The sequence below is a fragment of the Loxodonta africana genome, chromosome 3 (genome assembly GCF_030014295.1).
Source record: "Loxodonta africana isolate mLoxAfr1 chromosome 3, mLoxAfr1.hap2, whole genome shotgun sequence".
Taxonomy (NCBI): domain Eukaryota; kingdom Metazoa; phylum Chordata; class Mammalia; order Proboscidea; family Elephantidae; genus Loxodonta; species Loxodonta africana.
The window spans coordinates 22291625-22318647 of NC_087344.1; the positions used below are offsets into that span (position 1 = coordinate 22291625).

A 27023-nucleotide genomic window follows, 5' to 3' on the forward strand; every position below is an offset into this window, starting at 1 on the left:
ATGACATACTTTTACTCTCCATGTTACAATCTATCAGTCAGGGCTCAATCAAGAAAACACACTAGTAATTTTAATGAAAATCATTTAATATAGGTAATTAGGTAAATAGGTATTGAAAGACTGAAAGGCATAAAAGAAAAAGTGGGGTAACACTGAGCTAGCGCCTACAGGAAGTAGTAACCATGCTGAAAGATAAGAAGTATAGTGAAAAGGTTGACTTTTTGGGGTTTGTGATCTTTATGAACAACTATTGGAAGAACATTGCAAGAGCGTCAGAAGGAAAACTAGAGCAGGGATTGGACATTTCTACTTTGGCATCATAAAGTATAGCATAGAAAGGTGAGTTTGGAGCAGAGTGACAAGGGTTTAATATCCACCACATATGACCAGCTCTGTGGTAGGGTGGGAGAATATACTTGAAGAAATGTTACCATTGACATTAAAAAAACACCACATTGCCTGAAGTTCTTTCGTATCTTCCCCCTTGTGAGCTCTGATTGCTTTAAGGTCTTCAGCATCTGCTCATGAAGAATAAAGGATCCAAGGCATATTAGTCATTGAACAACAGTCTCACTTAGATAAGTAGTCTCTGACCTTGGCTGCCCACTGGTACCTCCTGGAGTGCTTTGAAAAATCTGGCTCTCCACACACCTCAGTCTAAATAAATCAGAATCTCTGGTGGTGCAAATCAGGCATGAATATCTTTAAAGCTCACGGAATGATTCCAATATGAACCCAAGTTTGAGGCCCAATAACAAGCATCAATACACCTAGACCACATAAGTAGATAAGATGGATAATGATGTACAGACAATAAGCATGACATGTGGAAAGGGTAGTGGATTGTATTTTTTATTTTAAAAAAGTTGTGCAATTCTTTGAGATGCCTGTGTCATAGGTAATAAATACAGAAGGCTCCATATGTGTTATCGGACTCAATTGGATATTTATTATGATGTACCACAGATTCCAGAACATCCCCTAAATCCCCCAAAAATGTGCCAATTAAGAAATACTGTGATACGACACATCAAGAGGAATGAAAACAATGATATCTACAAAAATTATGTGACAAAAGCAGAATACTTTCTAGTTCCACATGTTTGGTTTTCTGCCTATTCTAATCCATAGACCAAAAATGATGGCACAGGTATTGACATTATGCTGGTTGGCTGAGGAGCCTCTGCAGGGCCCTCTTGATATCCCTGTTCCTCAGGCTGTAGATGAAGGGGTTCAACATGGGGGTGACCACGGAGTACATCACTGAGGCCACTGCACCACTCCTGAGAGAAGGTGAGACAGCTGAACTCAGGTTTGCTCCAATGCCTGTTCCATAAAATAAGCAAACGACTGACAGATGAGAACCACAGGTAGAGAAAGCTTTATACTTCCCACCTGATGATGGGATTCTCAGAATGGAAGAAACAATTCTAGTATAAGAGAAAAGGATCACTGAGACTGGAATGCCTGCAAAGATGGCACCAATAATGTACACAAGCATGTTTTTGGTGGTGGCGTCAGAACAGGAAAGGTTGGTGAGTTGAGAAGGGTCACAGAAGGAATGAGGAATTTCCACTTCTGTGCAGAAGGTGAATTGTGACACCATCAAGCAGTGTAGCTGAGAGTGCAAAAGGCTGAAAAAAAAAGACACCAAAACCAGCAAGTCACAGAGGTGGGGGTTCATGATGACTGGGTAGTGAAGGGGATGACAGATGGCTACAAACCGATCATAGGCCATCACCATAAGAAGTAGATTGTCCATACATCCAAAAAAACTAAACAAAGACAACTGAATCAGGCAGTTAACATAGGAGATGATTCTGTGGTGTGTATGGATATCCATAAGCATCTTTGGAATTGTGGCAGAGGTGAAACCCATGTCATCCAGGGATAGGATGGAGAGGAAGAAGTACATGGAGGTGTGAAGGTGGGGGTCAGAGTTCACAGCCAAGATAATGAGAAGGTTCCCAAGCACAGAGACCAGGTACATGGACAGAAATATTCCAAAGAGGAGGGGCTGCAGTTCTGGATCCTGTGAGAGGCCCAGCAAGAGGAATTCAGAAACACTTGTTAGATTCTGTGGGTCCACGTTGCAGAGACACCTTTGGGAAAGTACAAAAAGACTGGTAAAAGGAAACAAGAATACAGACACCCAACTCTTGTCTATATTTTGAATTCAGGAATTTCACAAGTAAAGCATTCACACATAATACCATACACTCCTTTCAGCAACACTTGTCAATTGTGGCAAAACTATTCTTCCTAGAACTCTTTCCTCATTGGTTTCAGTGCTATTCACTCTTTTCTATACAAACCCACTTTGGAGACACTTAACTGAAGAATGTTAGAAGATCAAAGACATTTACAGAAAGAAATTCATAAAGTGAATAAAATAATTAATTCTAGAAGAAAGACAAGACTCCAACAGACACATAATGAGAGAACAGATCAAAGAAATATCAAAAGCCTCCCAATACAGAAAAGTCCAGAACCAGAGGGCATCACTGGAGAATTCTACCAAACATTTATAGAACAAATGATGACAATTTTTCTTCAGCATTTCCAAAAAATAGATGAGGAGAGAACTCTCCCTAATTCATCCTATGAGGCTAGCACCACCCTGGTACCAAAACTAGATAAAGACCCCATGAGAAAAGAAAACTACAGATCAATATCTCTGATAAATATGGAAACAAATATCCCCAATAAAATACTAGCAAACTGAATCCATAAGCACATGAAAAGGGTTATATACCATGATCAAGTGGAATTTATCCCAGGAATGCAAGATGATTTCAACATTAGAAAGTCAGTCAATGGAATATGCCACACCAATAGAACAAAGGCAAACCAAAAAAAACAAACCAAACCCAGTGACATCGAGTCGATTCCGACCCTATAGGACAGAGTAGAACTGCCCCATAGAGTTTCCAAGGAGCGTCTGGCAGATTCGAACTGCTGACCCTTTGGTTAACAGCTGCCGCACTTAACCACTACACCACCAGGGTTTCCAGAACAAAGGCAAAGAATCACATGATCATCTCATTCAAGGTAGAAAAGGATTTTGACAAAATCCAACACCTGCTCTCACCATTGCTATTCGATGTTGTAACGGAAGTTCTAACTGGAGCAATTAGGCAAGAAAAGAAATAAAAGGCCTCTGTTTTTGTACCTAGCTTTCCTATTTATAGCATAGAGGCAGTCCACCAGTTAGAAACAAGATCTGTTCCTGTGTGTCTTTAAGCTGAATTTGTAGGTAAGCTGGAACAGATGCATTATTCTTATTTAGCCTTACTTTAGTGCAAGAAAAAGCTCCAAGCCTGTCCCATGATCTAAAAGCTGCACATGCAGCAAGTGAAGGTGATCATCACAAAGAATTTGTTGTGACTAGGGGCTGGTTCAATCATTTCAAAGTGAGAACAAATTTAAATACCGTTAAAGGGCAATTACAAGTTGTCTATAAGTTGCAAGTTCACAACTGAGGGACTTTCTGTACCCCGAAGATCCACAATAAATGAATTCAGCAAAGTGACAGAATATGAGGTCAACACAGAAAAATCAGTTAAGTTTTTACACACCAGGAGCCAACAATCTGAAAGGAAACAATTCTATTTAAACAGCACCTAAAAGAATAAAATGCTTAGGAATAAATTTAACTGTAAAGGTAATGTCAGATGGATCTTGGCTGAAAGCAGAGAATACCAGAAGGATTGACTGTGTGGATCATAACAAATTATGGATAACATTGGAAGAACGGAAATTCCAGAACACTTAATTGTGCGCATGAGGAGCCTGTACATAGATCAGAGGCAGTTGTTCAGACAGAACAAGAGGTTACTGCATGATTTAAAGTCAGGAAAGGTGTGCCTCAGGGTTGTATTCTTTCACCATACCCACTCAATCTGTATGCAGAGCAAATAATCCGAGAAGCTGGACAATATGAAGAAGAACAGGGCATCAGGATTGGAAGAAGACTCATTAACAACCTGGTTATGCAGATGACACGAACTTGCTTGCTGAAAGTGAAGAGGTCTTGAAGCACTTACTAATGAAGATCAAAGACCTCAGCCTTCAGTGTGGATAACACCTCAACATAAAGAAAACAAAAATCCTCACAACTGGACCAATAAGCCACATCATGATAAATGGAGAAAAGACTGAAATTGTCAAGGATTTCATTTGACTTGGATCCACAATCAACAGCCATGGAAGCAGCAGTCAAGGAAACACAAAACGCATTGCATTGGGCAAATCTGCTGCAAAAGACCTCTGTAGAGTGTTGAAAAGCAAAGACATCATCTTGCAGACTAAGGTGCGCCTGACTCAAGCCATGGTGTTTTCGATCACATCACATGTATGTGAAAGCTGGACAATGAATAAGGAAGACCAAAGAAGAATGGACGCCTTTGAATTGTGGCATTGGCAAAGAATATACCATGGACTGCTAAAAGAACGACTAAATCTGTCTTGGAAGAAATACAACTAGAATGCCCCCTTAGAAGCAAGGATGGCAAGTCTGCATCTTACATACTTTTGGACGCATTGTCAGGAGGGATCAGTCCCTGGGGAAGGACATCATGCTTGGTAAAGTACAGGGTTGGCAGAAAAGAGGAAGGCCCTCAGTGAGGTGGATTGACACAGTGGCTGCAACGATGGGCTCAAGCATAACAACAATTGTGAGGATGGTGCAGGACCGGGCAGTGTTTCATTCTGTTGTGCATAGGGCCACTATGAGTCAGAACTGACTCGAAGGCACCTAACAACATAAAGGTGAAAGACTTGTATACTGAAAAGGGTAAATACTACTGAAAGAAGTTAAAGATCATCCACATAAATGGAAGGACATTCCATGCTCATGGATCAGAAGGCTTAATATCGTCAAGATGCCAATACTACCTAAAGCAATCTGTAGATTCAATGCAATGCCTAAAAAAATTCTAACACCTATTTTGTAGAAATGGAGCCAATCCTCAAATTTATATAGCCCAAGCAATATCGAAAAAAAAGAACAGAGTAGGATGACTCACGCTTCCCAATCTCAAAAGCTACAGTAATCAAAACAATCTGGTGCTGGTATAATGACAGACATGTAGATCAATGGAATAGAATGGAGAGCTGAGATATAAGCACACATATCTATGTTGATTAATCTTTGAGAAGGTTATTAAATCCATGAAATTGGAAAGGAATATTCCCTTTAGTAAATAGTGCTGGGACCACTGGATTTCCACATGCGAAAGAATGTTAGACCCATACCTCACACCATATGTGAAAACTAACTCAAAATGGATCAAAGGCCTAAAAATTAGACTCAACACCATAAAATTCTCAGATAAAATCATAGGGATAATTCTTCAGGAGCTAGTGTGCAACAACAGATTCTTAGATATGACTCAAAACCACAAGTAACAAAACACAAAATAGATAAATGAGATCTTGTGAAAATTAAAAACTTCTGTGCGTCAAAGGACTTTATCAATAAAGTGAAGCGATAACCTATAGACTGGGAGAAAATTTTGGGGAATCATATATCAGATAAGGACTTAATAGATAGAATATATAAAGAGCTGCTACAATTTAACAAAAAAAAGACAAACAACCCAATCGAAAAATAGGTAAAAGCCTTGGATGTAAAAATGGCTAACAAGCACATGAAAAGTTGGCTGACTTCATTAGCCATTATTATTTTTGTTCTTATGTTCTGTCAACTGTATTTCAACTCATAGCAACCCCACATAATAGGGTAGAACTGTCCCATAGGGTGTTCTAGGAGGAGATTTTCATGTATTTCTATCTTGGAGCATCTAGGTGGGTTTGAACTGCCAACCTTTTTGTTAGCAGCTGAGCACCTAACTACTGCATCACCAGAGCTCCTTTCACTGGCCATTATTAATGAACCCATTGCCATCCAGATGATTCCAACAAATAGCAGCCCTATAAGACAGACTAGAATTGCCCCATAGGGTTTCCGAGGAGTGGTTGGTGGACTTGAACTGCCAACCTTTTGGTTAGAAGAAAGCCTGAGCTCTTAAACACTGCACCACCCTGTTGTTCTGGTTGTTAGGTGCCTTCGAGTCAGTTCTAACCCATAGCGACCCCATGCACAACAAAACTAAACAATGGCCCAGTTCGCGCCATCCTCACAATTGTTACTATGCTTCAGCCCATTCTTGCAGCCGCTGTGTCATTCCATCTCATTGAGGGTCTTTCTCTTTTTCACTGACCCTCTACTTTACTAAGCGTGATGTCCTTCTCCAGGGACTGATCCCTCATGATCACATGTCCAAAGTATGTGAGACATAGTCTCGCCATCCTTGCTTCTAAGGAACATTCTGGTTGTACTTCTTCCAAGACAAATTTGTTCGCTCTTTTGGCAGTCCATGGTATATTCAATATTCTTTGCCAACAGTACAATTCAAAGGCATCAATTCTTTTTCAGTCTTCCTTATTCATTGTTCAGCTCTTCCATGCATGTGGGGCGATAGAAAACACCATGGCTTGGGTCACGTGTACCTTAGTCCTCAAGGTGACATCTTTCCTTTTCAATACTTTAAAGAGGTCTTTTGCAGCAGACTTGCCCAGTGCAATACATCTTTTGATTTTTTGACTGCTGTTTCCATGGGTGTTGCTTGTGGACTCAAATAAAAGGAAATCCTTGACAATCTCAATCTTTTCTCTGTTGATCATGATGTTATTATTGGTCCATTTGTGAGGATTTTTGTTTTCTTTATGTTGAGGTGTAATCCATACTGAAGCCTGTAGTCTTTGCTTTTCATCAGTAAATGCTTCAAATCCTCTTGCTTTCAGCAAGCAAGGATATGGCAGCTGCATGTTCCAGGTTGTTAATAAGTCTCCCTCCAATCCTGCAGCTGCATTCTTCTGTATTTCATCTAGTGTTTCCGATTATTTGTTCAGCAAATAATTGACTAAGTTTGGTGTAAGGGTACAACCTTGATGCACACTTTTCCTGATTTTAAACCATGCAGTATCTCCTTTTCTGTTCAAACGACTGCCTCTTGGTCGATTTGCAGGTTCCATATGAGCGCGATTACATCCACACAGTTGAATGCCTTCGCATAGTCAACAAAACACAAGTAAACATCTTTCTGGTAATCTCTGTTTTCAGCCACCATACATTTGACATCAGCAATGATATGCCTTGTTCCATGCCCTCTTCTAAATCTGGCTTAAATATCTGGCAGTTTCCTGTTGATGTACTGCTCCAACTGCCTTTAAATTATCTGCAGCAAAATTTTACTTGCATGTCCACCAGGCGCTCATTGGAAACTCTATGAGGCAGTTCTACTCTGTTCTATAGGGTCACTGTGAGTCGGAATTGACTCAACGGCACTGGATTGGAGGTTAATAATATTACTGGATAATTTCTGCCTTCTGTTGGGTCACCTTTCTTTGGAATGGGTACAAATATGGATCTCTTCCAGTCGGTTGGCCAGGTAGCTGTCTTCCAAATTTCTTGGCATAGGCAAGTTAGCATCTCCAGTGCTGCCATTTGTTGAAACATCTCAATTGGTATTCCATCAATTCCTGGGGCCATATTTGTCCCCAGTGCCTTCAGGGAAGCTTGGACCTCTTCCTTCAATCTGTCTTAGTCGTCTAGTGGTGATATAACAGAAATAGCACAAGAGGATGGCTTTAACAAAGAGAAATTTATTTGCTCACAGTCTAGTAGATTGAAAGCAGCAATGCAAACAGACACATGTCCACCAATAAGCATTTCAGGACTATTCACGGTATTCAAAAGGTAGAAACAACCTAAATGTCCAACAGCAGATGAATGAAGAAATAAAATGACCTTTTGGTTAGCAGCCGAACACTTAACCACTGTGCCACCAGGGCTCCCATATATGCATACAATGGAATATTAGTCAGCAATAAAAAGAAATGGGGGTCCTGATACATGTTTCAACATCAGTAAACCTTTCAAACACTATGCTGAGTGAAGTAAGTCAATCAAAAAAGGACAAATATTATATGATGTAATTTACATGAAATACCTAAAATAGACAAATGTGTAGAAATTGAAATCAACTCAATGGCAAAGGCTTTTAGTTTTTTTTGGTTGTTCTGTTTGTTTGGGGGTTTTGGACCAGCAGCGTGAGGGAAGGGGAAAGCAGAAATCATTGATTAAGAAACACTGAGTTTCTTTTCACTGCTTTGAAAATTTCACAATGGATATTGGTGATGGTTACACAATATGAGTGATGTAATTGGTGTCATTGCTTATACGTGGGAAAATGTTGAATTAGCAAATGTTGTCTTATGTATATTTTCACAACAATAAAGTAATATATAATCCCACTTTTTATGAAGGAAACATGGAATAAGAAATGTCCTTCCTTTAAGAAAAAAAAAAATTGGTATAATTGAAGGGCATTAGCTATTGTTGTTAGGAGCCGTCCGGTCTGTTCCAAATCATAGTGACCCTATGTGCAATAGAGCAAAAAACTACCCAGTCCTGCACCATCCTCACAATCATTGTTATACCTGAGCCCATTGTTTCAGCCGTTTTGCCAACCATCTCGTTGAGGGTCTCTTTTTCGCTTGCCCTCTACTTGACCAAGCATAACGTCCTTCTCCAGGGACTGATCCCTCCTGATAACATGCTCAAAGTATGTGAGACATAGTTTAGCCATCCTTACTTCTAAGGAGCATTCTGATTGTACTTCTTCCAAGACAGATTTGTTTGTTCTTTTGGCAACCCATGTTATACCCGATATCCTTCACCAACACCACCGTTCAAAGGTGCCAATTCTTCAGTCTTCCTTATTCCTTGTCCAGCTTTCACATGCATATGAGGTGATTGAAAACACCATGGCTTGGGTCAGGGGCACCTTAGTCTTCAAGTTAACATCTTTCTTTGCTTTTAAAGAGGCCTTTTGCAGCAGATTTGCCCAATGCAGTAATTCTTTTGATTTCTTGACTGCTGCTTCCATGGGTGTTGATTGTGAATCCAAGTAAAATGAAATCCTTGACAACTTCAATCTTCAATCTTTTCTTCATTTATCATGAAGTTACTTATTGGTCCTCTTGTGAGGATTTTTGTTTTCTTTATGTTGAGGTGTAATTCATACTGAAAGCTGTGATTTTTGATTTTCAACAGGAAATGCTTCAAATGTATTTTATTTTTCAAAATGCAGCTTAATAAATTCCTTTGATTTGGGCTATTTATAAACACCCTATAAGAGCTATGTAATAAAATGTCTGTCCTGTTTTTGAATGTTTGACTGCTCTTAAAACTCACCCTGCCTGTAAACGTTACAGAAGGACATCGCCAGACCTCTCTTCCGAGGTGCCGCTGGGTGAGTTCAAACTGCCAACTTTTCAGTTAGTTGTTGTTAGGTGCCATCGAGTCGATTCTGACTCATAGCTACCTCATGTGACAGAGTAGAGCTACCCCACATGATTTCCTAAGCTGTAAGCATTACAAGAACAGGCCGCCAGGTCTTTGTCCTGTGGAGTCACTGGGTGGGCTTCAACATCAGCCTTTTGGTTAGTTGCCAAGAGCTTAACCATTTGCAACACCCAGGGACTTTCTTAATCAAGTATGCATTTTATTAGAAGCATTTTATTTTACCTGAGTTCTCATCATTGTTTCCTATTCTGACATGCATCCTCCTTGGAAGTAAATGCTCCCTCTAATGTGTGAGTTGTCTCTGAAACGTCTTCTTAAGTATAAATCCTAACCTTTGCCTTTAGTGGATTTCACGTTTTGATAAATATGCTTTTGTTAAATTCACAAATTCATACAACATCGCTGATCCAAAATGATAGTGCAACACCCCTGTCAATAATTAACAGTAATTAACTGCTAATGAGCACTGTTCTCATTCTTTCATTTTCTTTTCATTTTATGCAGAGTTTCCTGTATGATCTCAGGAAAATATCTTATAGTCCACTTTTTGTTCTTGTCACCATTTTCAGAGGCTTGGTAAAAGTGCTTAACTATGTTTCTAAACTTAAACATTTCAAGAACTTGTTTTTTTCATCAAAACCAACCCAGTAGATTTACGGTTGAGGGATTCAGGACCAGGAAAGGTCCCAGTGCTGATCTGAAACCCAGCCATCTCATGCCTAGTTCATAGCTTTCCAAGTTAATCCTTCCAGGAAGGGGGATTGCAATTCTAAATTTGGATCTCTGAAAGTACCTCAATTCCTCAATTCTCTTGGCAGGTTAACAATATGACGTAGTTGGGGAAAATGCAAAAAGATAAAGCACAGAGAATAATATCATGAATACCTGGGCGTTTTCTCATCTGTAAAATGGGGATAATGGAAACTACCTTATAGGTAGAGTTGTTGTAAGAAATTAAATTAAATAATATACTTACATTTTTGGATTGTGCAAAAGGTTAACACACTTGGTTGCTAACGAAAAGGTTGGAGTTTCAAATCCACCCAGAGGTGTCTCAGAAGAGAAATCAAATTTTACTTCTGAAAAATCAGCCATTGAAAACCCAATGAAGCACACTTCTACTCTGACATACATGGGGTCACCATGAGTTGGAGTCAATTTGGCAGCACCTGGTACAGGTATGTGTGTGTATGTGTGTGTAGTAGTTCTCAACCCTGGTTGATCATTACAATTACCTGCAGATTTCTTAAAATATGGTGCTGCAGTAACCTCAGCCTAGAGCCAGTTAAATCAGAATCCAAATATATGAGGCCCGTGATGATGCTAATGTATGCCAAGTGTGAATCACTGCCTTAGAATACTGCCATGCACTGAGTAAATGCTCCATTAAGGTTAACTATTACTACTATCATTGATACCCACTGCCCATATGAAATATGTACATGTTTAATGATATTTGCTTCAGAATTCATACTTTATATGCATTTAAAATATTCCCATTAACATTTAACTTTCCTTCTACACCTGCTGATGCCATTCTACAGAACATACGTCCCCAAAGGAAACCACTGACGTGAATTTAGGGGGAAAATTTACCTGACAATGTTTCTATAAATAGTTTTCTTAAAAACTTACCTAAATAGTATCATACTACATGTACTGTCCTTGAAATGTCATTTACCAAACGTTGTATTTTAAGTCTCTCTGTGAAGCACATCCATCTGGTTAAAATCTAGTTAAAGTAATACTTAGCATCACTTGAGGGATGAACTTAATTTTATATTTCAATTTCTTATTCGGACAATTCTATGAAAATTTTTGTGCCTGTCAATTCACAGAAGTGAGAATTTCTATAAGAGATATGAATGAAGGATAATTGTTTGAGTTGTGGCAACCAATGTGTGTTCGATTTTTCCATTAATTGTCAACCTTTGCTTTCCCAGTAGAAAAAATCAACTACATGCTCTTATTGTCAAGGTATCACCTGTTGCTGTTGAGTTGACTATGGCTCATAGGGACCCTGTAGAAGAGAGTACAACTGACCCATAGAGCTTCCAAGCCTGTAATCTTTACCGAAACAGACTGCCACATCTTTCTCCTGTGGAACTGCTGGAGGGTTCGGACCATCGACTTTTCATTTAAAAACCAAGTGCATAAAAATTGTGCCACAAGTTATACAATCACAAATATCTCTGGTCTAGGTAGTAATAGTCATCATTCCATGATAGCTCTACGTGAAATTCCCATCTGTACAGGGAATAATATTTACATATCTCAGATTTCAAAAGTGGGCTGTAAAATGAATTGCTACCCACAGAAAACCCTGTGAACCACAATATCCATCTCACAAAGACTCTTGAAAACCACAACCTTACAACTAATTCCAGATGAACTCACCAGATCCCAAGAGGAGGAATTGATGCTTCTGCCTCTCTTTGCCCATCTTTAACCAAACCAAGTTTGAAAACAAAAACACTCATTCAGCTCTGATGGTGGGGACAGGGCCTCAGATGGGAGTTAGGAGAATAAGGTCTGAGTCTTATATCTTTCATTCACTGGAAGTCTGGCAGTTAATATGCAATCATGGTTTTCTAACCTGAGTTGGAATAATTGTCAAAGTAGCTGATTTATTGATGAAATTCAATACCACGAAAAACTGAGGCACTTCCTGTTGAATTATATGGCAAGAGGTTGAAGCCTGTCTTATCTCAAGAAACTCAAGCATGAACAAAAGGAAATCCGAAAAGTTTTCTCGGTCCACACAGTAAGATTTTTCTTCTACTTCTCTTTCTCCCTCTTCTTTTTCTGTTTTCATTTTTATGAAAATCTACCCAATTATTAAATATAGTGTTACATACATACATATTAAATGGGAAATAATAGATGCCACAGAAAATTCATGACATAGACCCACACAAACCCTGTTTTATCTTATTTATGTATCTGAGCATTGTGACGCCATTCACAGGCACCAAGCCAATACTCTTACCTTCCATTTCTTTTTCCTGGTGATCTAGGCAGAGAGCTTGGAAGGAAACGCCTGAGTCTCATTCATCTCTCTAGTCCTACTGGACATCCCAGGAAGGAAGGAAAGCACAGGCAGAAAAACACCCCGTGTGTAAAAGTCACTGTGACTATGCTTTGTTCTTTTGACCTAATAACTATAATCACTATTTAACAGAGGTATTCTGTTATGGTGGCTTCTGCTGTGCCAAGCTTGGTGTAGGATCTAGGGAAGCAGAAATGAATGAGACTCAATCTTTTTTCTCTGAGCACTTCACCTGGGATGACCCAGGAAGAGAAATAGCAGGTTGGGCTGTCAGCTTAGAATATTGGCTAGATGCCTAGTGATAAGAAGCCCTGGTATTGCAGGGGTTAAGCACTGGGCTGCTAACCAAAATGTGGGTAGATTAAACCCACCAGTCACTCCACAGGAGAAAGATGTGGCAGTCAGCTTCTGTAAAGATTACAGCCTTGGAAACCCTGTGGGACAGTTCTATTCTGTCCTATAGTGTCACCGAGTAAGAATCAACTTGATAGCAAGGAGTTTGGTTTTTGGCCCATTGATAAGGGGCAGTTGTGGTGACTGAATTTCCACTTTTCATGCAGAAGACTGGATTTGATTGTCAGCCAATACACCTCATGCAGATCCACCACCCATCACTCAGTCCAGGCTTGTGTGTTGCTATGATGTTGAATTGGCTTCCATGGAGATTCCAAAATGCAGCCAGTGAAAACACTATGGATTACAATGATCTGATCCACACCAATAGTGGTACTATGTCAATGGAGTCTAACTGCCCGGTTCAAACCTGAACTCATCCCTTTCTACACCAAAACTTGATTGAAATAAATAAAATCGCTGTGTTCCATTCCACACCTATAAAATAATAATAATCTGTACACCCATATCTTGGGGATGATTGTGCAGATAAAACAAAAAAAGCTACAGAAGACATAGCTCAGAGCTTGGCACCAGGAAACTCTCAATACAGTTTGGTGATATTGTAGTTATCATCACCATCACCATTACTATCATCATCCTCAACTTCATGATCATTTAGGAGTGCATAGGTGACAGTTTAGAAGGAATTATTTCCTGTTTTCATAGAGACAATGCCTGTGGAACCTCAAAATGGTGTTAGAGAAGAGCAGAAGTCTGAATCAAAGTCCTCAGATAGCCACAGTACCAAGAACATAAATGTCATAAGCCATTTATATTAACATTTTATTCTGGGCCCTCAATTCTGACTATCCCAACTGTGCTGTTGGTCCTCATGATGAAAAACAATGCTCTTAATAGTCCCTCCTGCATTTCTGTCTCCCTCAGCACTCACTGGGCTGCACGATGTCTCTGCTGGGGCATGGCCATGGAGTGTGAATCCATTGCACCTTCCCTGCCTGGCGGGAGATGAGGGCTGAGGCTCTTTCCTCAGAAATGGCAGGAAGACAAACTCAGGCATGGGTGTCCTGATGTCAATGACGACTCTGAAAGGAAGAGACACACATATGTAGTCTGCTGGACTGGGATGGGCACTCTGAATGGCTGAAAACACAGGCTAATAATTTATAGTCATATGGTTTTGAGAATGCAACTCACAGAGCTCATAATTAGCTTATCTGATCTATGTTCTCCCATTCCCTAAGGGCTTCTTAATGAATGAGGGAGGAATAAAGTGAATGACCTGAAAGACTCATGGCCCTTCATCTTCTCAGAAAGAATCACACCAATATTCTCACTTCTGTCTGGTAAATTGTAGAGCTCTTAATATGGAGTTCTGGCTCTTTTTTTTTTTTCCTGATTTGAAGATTCATTGAGTGACTTTGATGATAACAAATGCAGTGAATTGATCAAGTGATTTAGGAATAATAAGGATTTCTATACTGAGAATCTGATATATTTCCATATCTCATTTAAGGTTTTTTTTTTTTTTTTTTCTGTAATGAGAGCATCCTAGCTGAGACAGCTTTTGGGAAATAAAAGAGGGTCATAAAAAAGGAAGCAAGTATACAGGCACCCAGCACTGGGTCTATATTTTGGATTCAAGCAATTCACAAGCAAAGCACTCAAATTTGATGACCATAATCTCCTTCAGCAATATTTCTCAATTGTGACAATCCCATCCCTCTTTCCTTGTTGGTTTCTACACTACTCATCTGTTTCGAAACACACCCACTTTAGGGGCACTGGGCTGAAAAGTATTACAACTAAATAAAATCACTATGAGTTGGAGAGGACTCCATGGCAACTAACAACAAAAAAGAGGGTATCATATTCGAGAGCCACTTCCAAAGATGAGTGTAGAAGACAGGAGTATGAAAACCAAAGAGTTGTGGTAAAAAGAGAGATTTGCTTTGTGTTTTTTCCCAATTTCCTCTCACATGATGACTATCCTTGAAGGAAACAGAAAGACTATCATCTTCCTGCATCCTGTTTAGATGTACGATTGAGGAAAATCTACCCTCAGTTTTTTATCCCTGTTTTAATCATAAAATGTATCAAACCCACCCTTTTATTCAATGATTCTTACTCTCACAAAACTCTTACACACCCAATTAAATGCAATAATAGTTCCCATCAAATATCCATAATAATAAAAGCAAACAAACTACACATTTCTTCCTTCAGGAGTTCTTAAAGATCTCTGTGGAAGGTACAGTGCTCCAGGGAGGAAGAAAAAATACAGGATGTATTGCTTCAAAATGTCTTCACCTTTTCTTATAAGATAGTGAATATTTTATTCAACATAACACAAAGTAGAGATGGGACTAATCTCTGGCCTCACTGTGCTATATTTCAAGTATGTAGATAAATGATATCCAGTCTCCACATTTGAACTATTCAAGGTCTTATTGTATAAAGATAAACTATCACGGCCTGTCAGGTATCCAGGGTCATCCACACTTAGTGTTCAAATAATTTATTTGAATGACATCAGCCATAGAGTAGATGACGATGGAATGATATCTGTATTTACTAACCATGTATATATATTATCTGTTAAATCCTTACAGGGCTTTAAGTTAAGTATCATTTAAAATGAAGAACTGGACACCACGAGACTTTAATAACAAGTCCCAGTCCACGAAACTGAGTTAGAGGAGCTAATATTGAAAATAAAATATTTTCCCCGCAAAACCCATTAGTTGAAAAATTATATTGGCCTATGTATATGGTAACTGTGTTAGTGTTCACTTACTGATCTATTATATGTACTAAACACTGTTCTAATCAGTACTTTTGAGTATATCCTCTTAATCACTCTCTCAAATGAGTGCTTTTGCTACCACCTCTATAGAGAGGAAGAAGTTAAACAGAAAGACGCTCTCTATCATGCCTAAAATCACTGTTTGTAATATGATGGTCTCTTCGAATATTTGGAATGCTCTTAAAATGAACTTCTTTAAAGTAATATTAAGGGCCACCACATGATGGGAAATTACTATTTGATCTAACCTTGACAACATTATATTTAGTCATTCCAGTGAACTTGGAAGATTAGCACTATTAATCTCAAATTTGATGAGGATGACTTTGAGGCTCAATGAAGTGCACTGAGTTGCCAAAGTTGTCCAGTTTATAAGCAAAGATCTGGTTGGAGGTGTGTCCTCAAATCCCACACCCTTTCTCTTATCTGTGGTTCCTCTTCCATACCAAAGATAAGTACACCACTTTCTGATAGCCAATAGGAAACTGACATATTTCCTTCCAGTCTTTTCCCCATTCATAGCATCAATCAACTAGTCTCATTCATGTTAGGCCTTGAAGTTTAAAGGGGAAAAAGAAAATGTTACCTTTCAGGAGAGCTTACATTGAGACATCAAAAGGAAAAAAAATCTTTGATGTATCAATTTTTTGGCCATCCTCACGTTTACAGAAATGGACGTGCAACCTAGTTCTAGGACAGATGGGACCCATAAAGTCTCATTGCAGTTAACCGTAACCAGAAAATCAGAATACTACTTTCATGATTTTTAATGAAGCTAGTCTGGCCTCATCCTCTGTCAAGTGCAGTCCATTCTCCTTTATCAAAGTTTCTCATCAGAAAAATTTGTAGGGGATTTAACTCAGTGATAAAAGACAGAGTAAATTAAGCTATTTATTGAGCAGATTTTCAGAGAGTCCCAAATTGCTTCCTCGGAGATTATGTCAATATCTCTAAAAGAGAAATGCATACCCATGTAGCACACCAAAAAGGAACCCAAAGGTAAGGAAACATATAACACAGCAAAGTCTTAATCGGGCTGTTACAAGTGAAAGGCAAGAGCTCCCCTTTAGTGGAGACATGGTCCTTTGCAACCCTAGACTATTGAAAAACAAGATAACATTTAATTTTTTCATAATGACTTGGTGAAGTAGTGATCCTAGAGCACCAATAGAGCCACAGTAATTGGAAATATGATTCCACCACTTTAATCCTCATTTGTACAACTTTGCCAATTCATACAATTTGCAACCACATTTTTCCTGAGCATGCTTTGTAATGTTCCAATTTTAGACATTTACGAATAGATTTATTCCCCAAATACAATGTATCAGTCAGGATTCAATAAAGAAAAATGAAAACAACATGAAGATCATTTCACACAGGAATCTGGCAAAATAGTTTTATGAGGACTGAAAGGAAGAAAAGGAGCAATGCAAAAATACACAGATAGTAACTGCAGAAAGAAGCTACCACATCAAGGTGTAAGGAAACAAGTATAAGAAAAATATCAGGCTTACTAGGGTATGGTGACATTTACTGATCATTATGGGAAGACCTAACAATAAAGCCAGATGGGAAATCAGAAGAGTGATTTAAAGATCCTCTCATCTCCTGCCTGAGCATCACAAAGTATAGAAGAGTGACTCTGGATAAGGGAGGCAATAGCTTATCAACATGCACTCGTGACTTGAGTGTTTATGGTGTGCAGGCTAGAGGCAGTGGTGCTTCACTGGTAGAATTCTCCCCTTCCATGTGGAAGACCACGTTTGATTCCCAACAAATGTAACTTGTACGCAGCTACCATCTGTCAGTAGAAACTTATGTGCTGCTAAAATGTTGAACAAGTTTCAGCAGAGATTCCAGACTAAGATGAACTAGTAAGAAAGGCCTGGCAATCTACTTATAAAAATCATCCAATGAAAACCCCATGGATCACACGGTTTTGATCCACAATTGATTATGGGGATGGTACAGGACCAGGCAGCACTTTCTCCTGTTGTGCATGGGGTCACCATGTGTCAGGGAGGCAACTCAAGAGCTGCTAACAACAACGTGATGCAGAGGGAGAAGATATGAGAAGAAATATCACCAAGAATATTGAGAAAAATCACTTGCCTCTTGTTAGGGTAAGTTCTTTTATATCTTTCCCCTTGCACGATCTGATCACATTCAGATCTTCAGCATCTGCTCAGGAGGCGTAAAAGACCCAGGACAAAATAATCCTGAAGGAAAAGTCTAAAATGATGAGTAGTTCTCACCTTGGCTGCACATTAAAACCACCTGCGGTGCTTTGAAAACCTTGTGCTCAAGCCACATACTGGTACAATTAAATCAGACTCCGTAGTGGCGGGAGCAAGGCATCAATATTTTTTAAGCTTCCCAGACAATTCCAATGTGGAGTCAAGGCTTGTGGCCAGTGACAGGCATTCTCACACACAACCTGCACATATTGTTCTGTTAGGTGCAAAAGTAGCCTGGGTAACAGTTAGGAATTACGGTAAAGGAAGAAGATTCTAAGCACATAAAAATAGATTTGTGCATTTTACTAGAAAGTCTGAGTCATAGATGAGAGTATAGAAAGCACCATAGCTATAATGGGATTTGATCACACAGACTGTCTTATCCCAGAATACTCCCACTATCCCATTAAAACTGTGACAAAGGAAGTGATCTTCAGATATGAAATCTCGAAATTGAAACCCATGAGAGCTAAAAAGTTATGCCACCAAACAGGCAAGATTTCTAGTAGCAGATGTTTGGTTTTGCTGTATTTTCCAACCCATACACTCAAAGGGATGGCACAAGTGTTGACATTAGGTTGCTCTGCTTAGGATCCTTTGCAGGGCCCTCTTGATGTCCCTGTTCCTCAGGCTGTAGATGAAGGGGTTCAGCATGGGGGTAACCATGGCGTACATCACTGAGGCCACCGCACCCTTCCTGGCAGAAGATGAGATGGCTGAACTGAGGTACACTCCAAGGCCTGTTCCATAAAATAAGCAAACAACTGACAGGTGAGAGCTACAGGTGGAAAAGGCTTTATACTTCCCACCTACAGATGAGACTCTTAGAATAGAGGAAACAATTCGAGTGTATAAGAAAAGGATCCCTGTGACTGGTACACCAGCAAAGATGGCAGCAAAACAATAGAGTAATATGGTATTTGTGGAGGTGTCAGAACAGGCAAGGTTAAGGAGTTGAGGAATGTCACAAAAGAAATGAGGGATTTCCACAGCTGTGCAGAAGGTAAGTGATAACACCATTGAAAGTTGCAGCTGGGAGTCCAAAAGGCTGATGAAAAAAGATACCAAAACTAGCAAGCCACAGAGGCGGGGTTTCATGATGACTGTGTAGTGCAGGGGATGACAGATGGCCATGAACCGGTCATAAGCCATCACAGTGAGGAGCAGATCGTCCACACATCCAAAGAGATAAAAAAAGGACACTTGCGTCAGGCAGCGTGCATAGGTGATGGATTTGCTCTGAGTCTGGAGGTTCACTAGCATCTTTGGGACTGTGGTGGAAATGAAACCGATGTCAGCCAAGGATAGGTTGGAGAGGAAGAAGTACATTGGGTTGTGAAGGTGGGGGTCAGAGGTGATAGCCAGGATGATGAGTAGGTTCCCAGTCACAGTGATCAGGTACGTGGACAGGAACAGTCCAAAGAGGAGGGGCTGCAGTTCTGGGTCCTCAGAGAGGCCCAGGAGGAGGAATTCTGAGACACCTGTTAGATTCTGTGGCCCCATGTACCTGAGGCAGCATTTGGAAAAAGAAAAGAGGATTGTTAAAAGGAAACAAGAAGCGTCCAGCCCTGTGTTTGTATTTGGAGTTCAAGAAACTCACAAGTAAAGCCCACAAATTCACAGATGATCACACCTAAGTGCCTAATACCCCAGTACCTTTAGCCATATTACTTGGTTGTAGCAAACCCAACCACTGTACTTCTCAGAACTCTTTCCTCACTGTTTTCTGTGCTATTCACCAGTTTCTGTACACAACCACTTTAGAGACTCTGGGCTAGAGATGTTAGAATGGCAAGGACATTTTAAGACAACAAATTCATAACAACTAAAAAAAAACCACAGATAGGTTGTAACTATGGTGAAGGGTAAGACAGTACACAATACTGGGGAAGCCAGCACAATTTGACCAAAGCAAGGTATGGAAGCTCCATAGACAGACACATCCATACTCCCTGAAGGATGAAATTACCAAGCTGAGGGATGGGGACCATGGTCTTGGGGAACATCTAGCTTATTGGCATCATATAGTTGATAAAGAAAATGTTTTACATCCTGCTTTGGTGAACAGCATCTGGGGTTTTAGAAGATTCCAAGTGGTCACCTAAGATACTGCACTGGTCTCACCTCATCTGCAGCAGGAGAGAATGAAGAAAACCAAAGATACAAGGGAAAGATTAATCCAAAGGACAAATGGACCATAGGTACCACAGCCTCCACCAGACTGAGCCCAGCACAACTAGATGGAGCCCAGCTACCACCACCACTGACTACTCTAACCAGGATCAGAGTAGAGGGTCCCAGATGCAGAAAAATGTAGAACAAAATTCTAACTCACACACAAAAAAAGAAAGACCAGACTTACTGGTGCAACAGAAAGTGGATAAACCTTGAGAGTACGGCCCCCAGACTCCCTTTTAACTCAGTACTGAAGTCATTCCTGAGGTTAACCCTTCAGCCAAACATTAGACAGGCCCATAAAACCACACTAGCCCAGGGGCAAGGATGAGAAGGCAAGAGAGGTGAGGAAAGCTGGTAACAGGGAACCCAGGGTCAAGAAGAGGAGAGTGTTGACATGTTGTGGGGATGGCAACCAATGTCACAAAACAATATGTGTATTAGTTGTTTAATGAGAAACTAATTTACTCTGTAAACCCAAATCTAAAATAAATTTTTTTAAAAAACAAAAAGAAATCAAAGGATGCAAAAAAAAAAAAAGATAACATATTCAAAGAGCAAACTATCAGCCCTCTCTATGAGGAAAACATATGCAATAAGAAGTATCCTTCTTTAAAGAAAAAATCATTTAAATTAAAGGACACTAAGAAGCACTTGCAGTCCCAGGATGGGCAAACAGTTAACACATTAGGCTGCTAACCAAAAGGTTGAAGTCCATTTAGAGACACCTCATAAGAAAGGCCTGGTGATCTACTTTCAAAAAATTAGTCACTGAAAACCCCAATGAGTACAGTTCTATTCTGACACATATACTGTCACTATGATGAATCAGAATCTACTCAATAGCAACTTGTTCTTTTTAAGGAGTCAGATGTAGTTTTATTTTATCCAAATACAGTGCAATAAATTCTCTTGATTTGGAATATTTATAAAACAACAAGGAATAGGACCACATTAAAAAACAAACAAAAAATGGTTGCCATCAAGTTGATTCTGGCTCATGGCAATCCTGTGTGTTACAGAATAGAACTGCTCCACAGAGTTTTCTTGGCCTTAATCTTTACAAAAGCAGATCACCAGGCCTTTTTTTCACAGCACTGAAGGGTGTGTTAGAACCACCAACCTATAGGTTAGTAGTTCAGCTCAAACTGTTTACTTCACCCAGGGACCTCATTAGCTGGATTCTAAATTAGAATAGAATGTTTATAATCAGAGAACATGTTTATATGTCAATTATCTTCACAAGTTTTCATTAATCTTTGGTCCTTTGCCATCCATCTTAAATGGAGATAAAGGTCATTCAAATATGTGGGTTGCCTTTAAAAATCTTTTGAAATATATATTCTCTCCCTTGGCTTTAATGGACGTCAAATTTTGGTAATAATGGTTTGGTAAATGCACGGAATCAGACAACACTGATGATCCCAAAGACGGCCTTACTGTGAAATGCACCAGTGATTAAACAGTAAACAATAAGAAACACTCTGTATTTTTCACTGTATGTAGTCTTATTGGTATCAATACTACTCCATCTTAGAAAAATGTCTGGTGATCATTTGGCTTTTTTTTTTTTAATTTGCTACCATTCTCTGTTGACTTGATAAAATGCTGAAATGTGTTTCTCATTCTAAATGTTTAGAAAGCGTTATTTCTTTATCAAGCCGACACTCTTATTTACAATTGAGGAGAATAAGACCAGGGCACTTCCAAACCCACCCACCTTAGGCCTACTGAAGAGTTTTCCAAGACAATCTTTCCTTATCAGGGGGATTGGAATTCTCCTCACTTCTTCATTTTGCTTGGAAGGTCCAAGATGATCTAATTTGGGAAAACCTAAAGAACAGAGGATATTATGAAATAACACATTGATCATTTGCACATTTGTTGAAATATATGTATTAACTAAACCTTTTTTTTTTTTTAATAGTAGAAACCCTGGCGACGTAGTGGTTAAGTGCTATGGCTGCTAACTAAGAGGTCAGCAGTTCAAATCCACCAGGAGCTCCTTGGAAACTCTATGGGGCAGTTCCACTCTGTCTTATAGGGTCGCTATGAGTCAGAATCTACTTGACAGCAGTGGGTGGGTATAACATTTATAGTTGTAGAAGGAAATTAGATTAAATTATACATATAAATTCATTATACCAGTGGTCTCAATGCTAGCTGATCATTATAATTATCTGTGGATCTTTTAAAATATAAAGATGAACTAGCCACAACCTGCTGTTATTGTCGTTTTTAGGTGCTGTCAAATCAGTTCTGACTCATACTGATCGTATGTACAACAGAACAATACCCTGCCCAGTCCTATGCCATAATCGTTGTTATGCTTGAGTCCATTGTTGCAGCCACTGTGTCAATCCATCTCTTTGAGGGTCTTCCTCTTTTTAGTTGACCCTCTATTTTACCAAGCATAATGTCCTTCCCCAGGGACTGATCTCTCCTAACAACATGTACAAAGTATGTAAGACCCAGTCTCGCCATCCTGGCTTCTAAAGTGCATTCTGGTTGAACTTCTTCCAAGACAGATTTGTTTGTTCTTTTGGCAGTCCATGGAATATTCAATATTCTTCACCAATACCACAATTCAAAGTCATCAATTTTTCTGACTTCCATATTCATCGTCCAGCTTTCACATACATATGATGCTATTGAAAATACCATGGCTTGGGTCAGGCGCACCTGAGTCTCCAAGGTGACGTCTTTGCTTTTCAATACTTTAAAGAGGTCTTTTCCAGCAGATTGCCCAGTGCAGTGTGTCTTTTGATTTCTTGACTGCTGCTTCCATGGCTGTTGATTGTGGATCCAAGTAAATGAAATCCTTGGCTACTTCAATCTTTTCTCCATTTATCAGGATGTTACTTATTGGTCCAGCTGTGAGGATTTTTGTTTTCTTTATGTTGAGGTGTAATCCATACTGAAGGCCGTGGTCTTTGATCTTCATTAGTAACAATTTCAAGTCCTCTTCACTTTCAGCAAGCAAGGTTGTGTCATCTGCATAACATAGGTTGTTAATGAGTCTTCCTTCAGTCCTGGTTCCCTGTTCTTCTTCATATAGGCCAATTCTTGGAAAATTTGCTCAGCATACAGATTGAATAGGTATGGTGAAAGGATACAACCTTGATGCAAACCTCTCCTGACTTTAAATCATGCAGTAACCACTGTTCTTTCCAAACAACTGCCTCTTGATCTATGTACAGGTTCCTCATGAGCACAGTTAAGTGTTCTGGAATTTCCATTCTTTGAAATGTTATCCATAATTTGTCATGATCCACACAGTCAAATGCCTTCGCGTAGTCAAAAAAACACAGGTAAACATCTTTCTGATATTCTCTGCTTCATCCAGAATCCATCTGACATAAGCAATGATAGCCCTGGTTCCACGTCCTCTTCTGTATCCAGCCTGAATTTCTGGCAGTTCCCTGTCGATATACTGCTGCAGCCACTTTTGAATGATCTTCAGCAAAATTTTACTTGCATATGCTATAAATGATATTGTTTGATAGTTTCCACATTCAGTTGGATCACTTTTCTTGGGAATAGGCACAAATAAGGATCTCTTCCTGTCAGTTGGCCAAGTAGCTGTCACCCAAATTCCTTGGCATAGATGCGTAAGCACTTCCAGCACTGCATTTGTTTGCTGAAACATCTCAGTTGATATTTTGTCAATTCCTGGAGCCTTGTTTTTCACCTATGCCTTAGGTGCAGACTGGACTTCTTCCTTTAGGACCATCAGTTCCTGATCATATGCTACCTCTTGAAATGGTTGAACTTCAACTAAATCTTTTTGGCATAACTACTCTGTGTTATTACTTCTACCTTCTTTTGGTGCTTCTGATGTCGTTTAATATTCACCCCATAGAATTCTTCACTATTGCAACTCGAGGCTTGAAAGTTTTCTTCAGTTCTTTGAGCTTGAGAAATGTGGAGCACTTTCTTTGCTTTTGGTATTGGCCATTTGGAATTGGACAATCATTTGGTCTACTATGCCAGGAATGACAACTTGAAGAGGAAGGGCATTGCATTCAACGTCAAAAAGAACATTTTAAAACCTATCCTGAAGTACAACACTGTCAGTGATAGCATAATATCCATACACCTACAAAGAAGACCAGTTAAGATGACTATTATTCAAATTTAGTCACCAATCACTAAGGCCAAAGATGAAGAAATTGAAAATTTTTACCTACTTCTGCATTCTGAAATTGATCAAACATGTAATCAGGATGCATTGATAATTACTGGCAATTAGAATGCGAAAGTTGGAAACAAAGAAGGATTGGTAGTTGGAAAATATGGCTTTGGTGATAGAAACAATGCCAGAGATCCCATGACAGATTTTGCAGGACCAAGGACTTCTTCATTGCAAATACCTTTTTTCACGTACAGAAAAGACAGCTATACACATGGACCTCACCAGACGGAATACACAGGAAGCAAATCGACTACATCTGTGGAAAGAGATGAGGGAAAAGCTCAATATCATCAGTCAAAACAAGGCCAGGGGCCGACTGCGGAACAGATCATCAATTGCTCATATGAAAGTTCAAGTTGAAACTGAAGAAAACTAGGACAAGTCCATGATAGCCAAAGTATGACCTTGAGAATATCCCACCTGAATTCAGAGACCATCTCAAGAATAGATTTGATGCATTGAACACTAATGATCGAAGACCAGAGGAGTTGTAGGATGACATCAAGGACATTATACATGAAGAAAGCAAGAGGTCATTAAAAAGACAGGAAAGTAAGAAGAGACCAAAATGGATGTCAGAAGAGACTCTGAAACTTGTTCTTGAACATCAAGTAGCTAAAGAAAAAGGAAGAAATGACGAAGTAAAAGAAAGCACAGAAGATTTCAAAGGGTGGCTTGAGAAGACAAAGGTTTATAATGACATGTGCGAAGAGCTGGAGGTAGAAAACCAAAAGGGGCCAACATGTTCGAAATTTCTTAAGCTGAAATAACTGAAGAAAAAATTCAAACCACCAGCTGCAATAGAGAAGGATTCTATGGAGAAAATATTAAACAACACAGGAAGCATCAAAAGAAGATTGAAGGATGGCCACAACCTAGAACCCAGTAAATCAGACTCTACATGTGAATCCCTTGGTCATCCAGAAGTACAGCCAGGGTTGAGAACCATTGCTTTACATTATTGCCAAGCTCTTAGTAAGTGTACCATCAATGTGATCTATTATTATCATTAATACCCACTCCTGGCATTAATTACATAAACATTTAATAATATTTTCTTCGTAACTCATATTTTAGAGATTTAAATATTACCCATAAAACTTGTTTTCTTGCTCTTGATGTATGATCATATTCCTCCACACAACTGTTCTCAAAAAGGCAACCTCTGTAATAAATTTTGTGGGTATATTTTCCAATCAATATTTTCATAATATTAGTTTTAATTCACGTGTCCATAGCCAGTTTTCTGAAAATGGACCTAAATAGTATAATCCCACACATACCGTCAGCACAAGTTTTTGTTTATTACAAATTGTGTTTTAACTGTCTCTGTAATGTACATACATCTATTTTAAACACTTTAAATGGTGCACTGTATTGCTGAGTGAAGGATCATTTTATGTCAATATCTTATTAAGAACATCATAGCAGAATTCTTCCTCCACTCACCATATTATTCATAATTGAGAATTTCTTATATATTTATTATTCACAATTTATAATTTATGAATGTATTATTCACAATTCATAATTGAGAATTTTATATGTGCATGGAGCAGAGTTGTTTAAAATGTAAAATTGATGAATGTCCAAATTTACTATTAATTGCCAACATGAGTTTATCAACACCAAGTCAGATACAACTACATGCTTTTATTTCAAGGTATGGAATCAAAAATCCATGAAAGTGGTCTGGTAATGGTCACCCCATAATAGATCAACATGAAAATTACCATCCTGTACAGGGAATTATAATCCCATAGCTCAGATTTCCTAAGTATGTAGTAAAACATATTTCTTTTCATAGAAAACCCTACAAGCCACCAGATTCATGCTATAAAATTCCCTATAAACCATTTGGCTCATTTTCTTGATTCACAGATCAACTCACCAAGTTGAGAGAGGAAGAACCAATGGTTCAGTCTCCCTTTGCTCATCTGAAAAGAAACACAATCATTCAGCTCTGGTTGAGGAGACAGAGCCCTGGAATAGGAAACAAGAGGGCATATCTTTCACATGATGAACCTGGAGTGTGTGTAAATGTCTCAACCTCTCTTATCTAGAAATAGGGAGAACAATACCCATCACTAGGGAGCATGTGGCAGTTAACAAAGTTGTGACACTACTAAATACTTGGACATGGTTTTTAATCAGAATTTGAATCGATATGAAAGTAGTGTGTTGATTATTGAAATACAATCCCAGTTTTATTTGATTACATTGGAAAGAAGCCTAATATGTCCCAGAAAACTCGAGCACAGAATGTACTGAAATCATAAAATGTGCCTAGGTTCACCCAGTAAGATTTAGTTTCCCCTTCTCTTTCTCCATTTTTCCTTTTTAGTTTTCAGTTTTATGAAAACTAAAAAGTCTCCACAATTTTTGAAAATAATTGAGTGTTGTACACTCTATTAAATAGATTCCATAGAAAGTCCATGATATAAACATAGTCATGCCCTATTTTACTTTTTCTAGTCCTTTTTAGTCCTGTGGAACTTCCTTGGGAGAAGGAAAGCACAGGCAGGAAATCACTCAGCGTGGAAACTTTACAGCTTACGCTCTGACCCCGTGAACCAAGGAAAAAGGAACAAAAGTGTCTATTCCATATTAAGCACAGATTTGTTGTTGTCTTTGTGGTTGTAGTCTACTTTGTGCCAAGCATAGAATATGCTCTGGGGAATCAGAAACAAATGACACTCAGTTGTTTCCTTCCTTCCAAACATTCTTATACATTCTTGTATCAACCCATTGCCATCAAGTCAATTCTGACTCATACCTACCCTGTAGGTCAGAGTAGAACTGCCCCAGAGGGTTTCCAAGGAGCGGCTGGT

General features: G+C 39.1%; 2 protein-coding genes across 2 annotated transcripts; both read right to left on the reverse strand.

Annotated features, from left to right (window-relative positions):
- Nucleotides 1-993: 993 nt before the first annotated feature.
- Nucleotides 994-3006, reverse strand: LOC100665862 (olfactory receptor 7E178-like). Its single transcript, XM_003423541.3, has one exon. The coding sequence runs from the start codon at nt 1988-1990 to the stop codon at nt 1160-1162; it is 831 nt and encodes a 276-aa protein (XP_003423589.2). The 5' UTR covers nt 1991-3006; the 3' UTR covers nt 994-1159.
- Nucleotides 3007-18315: 15309 nt separating this feature from the next.
- Nucleotides 18316-20395, reverse strand: LOC100668223 (olfactory receptor 7E178-like). The gene has a single exon (XM_003422906.4). It carries the CDS (start codon nt 19323-19325, stop codon nt 18396-18398), a length of 930 nt encoding a protein of 309 aa, XP_003422954.3. The 5' UTR covers nt 19326-20395; the 3' UTR covers nt 18316-18395.
- Between the last annotated feature and the right edge of the window lie 6628 nt (nt 20396-27023).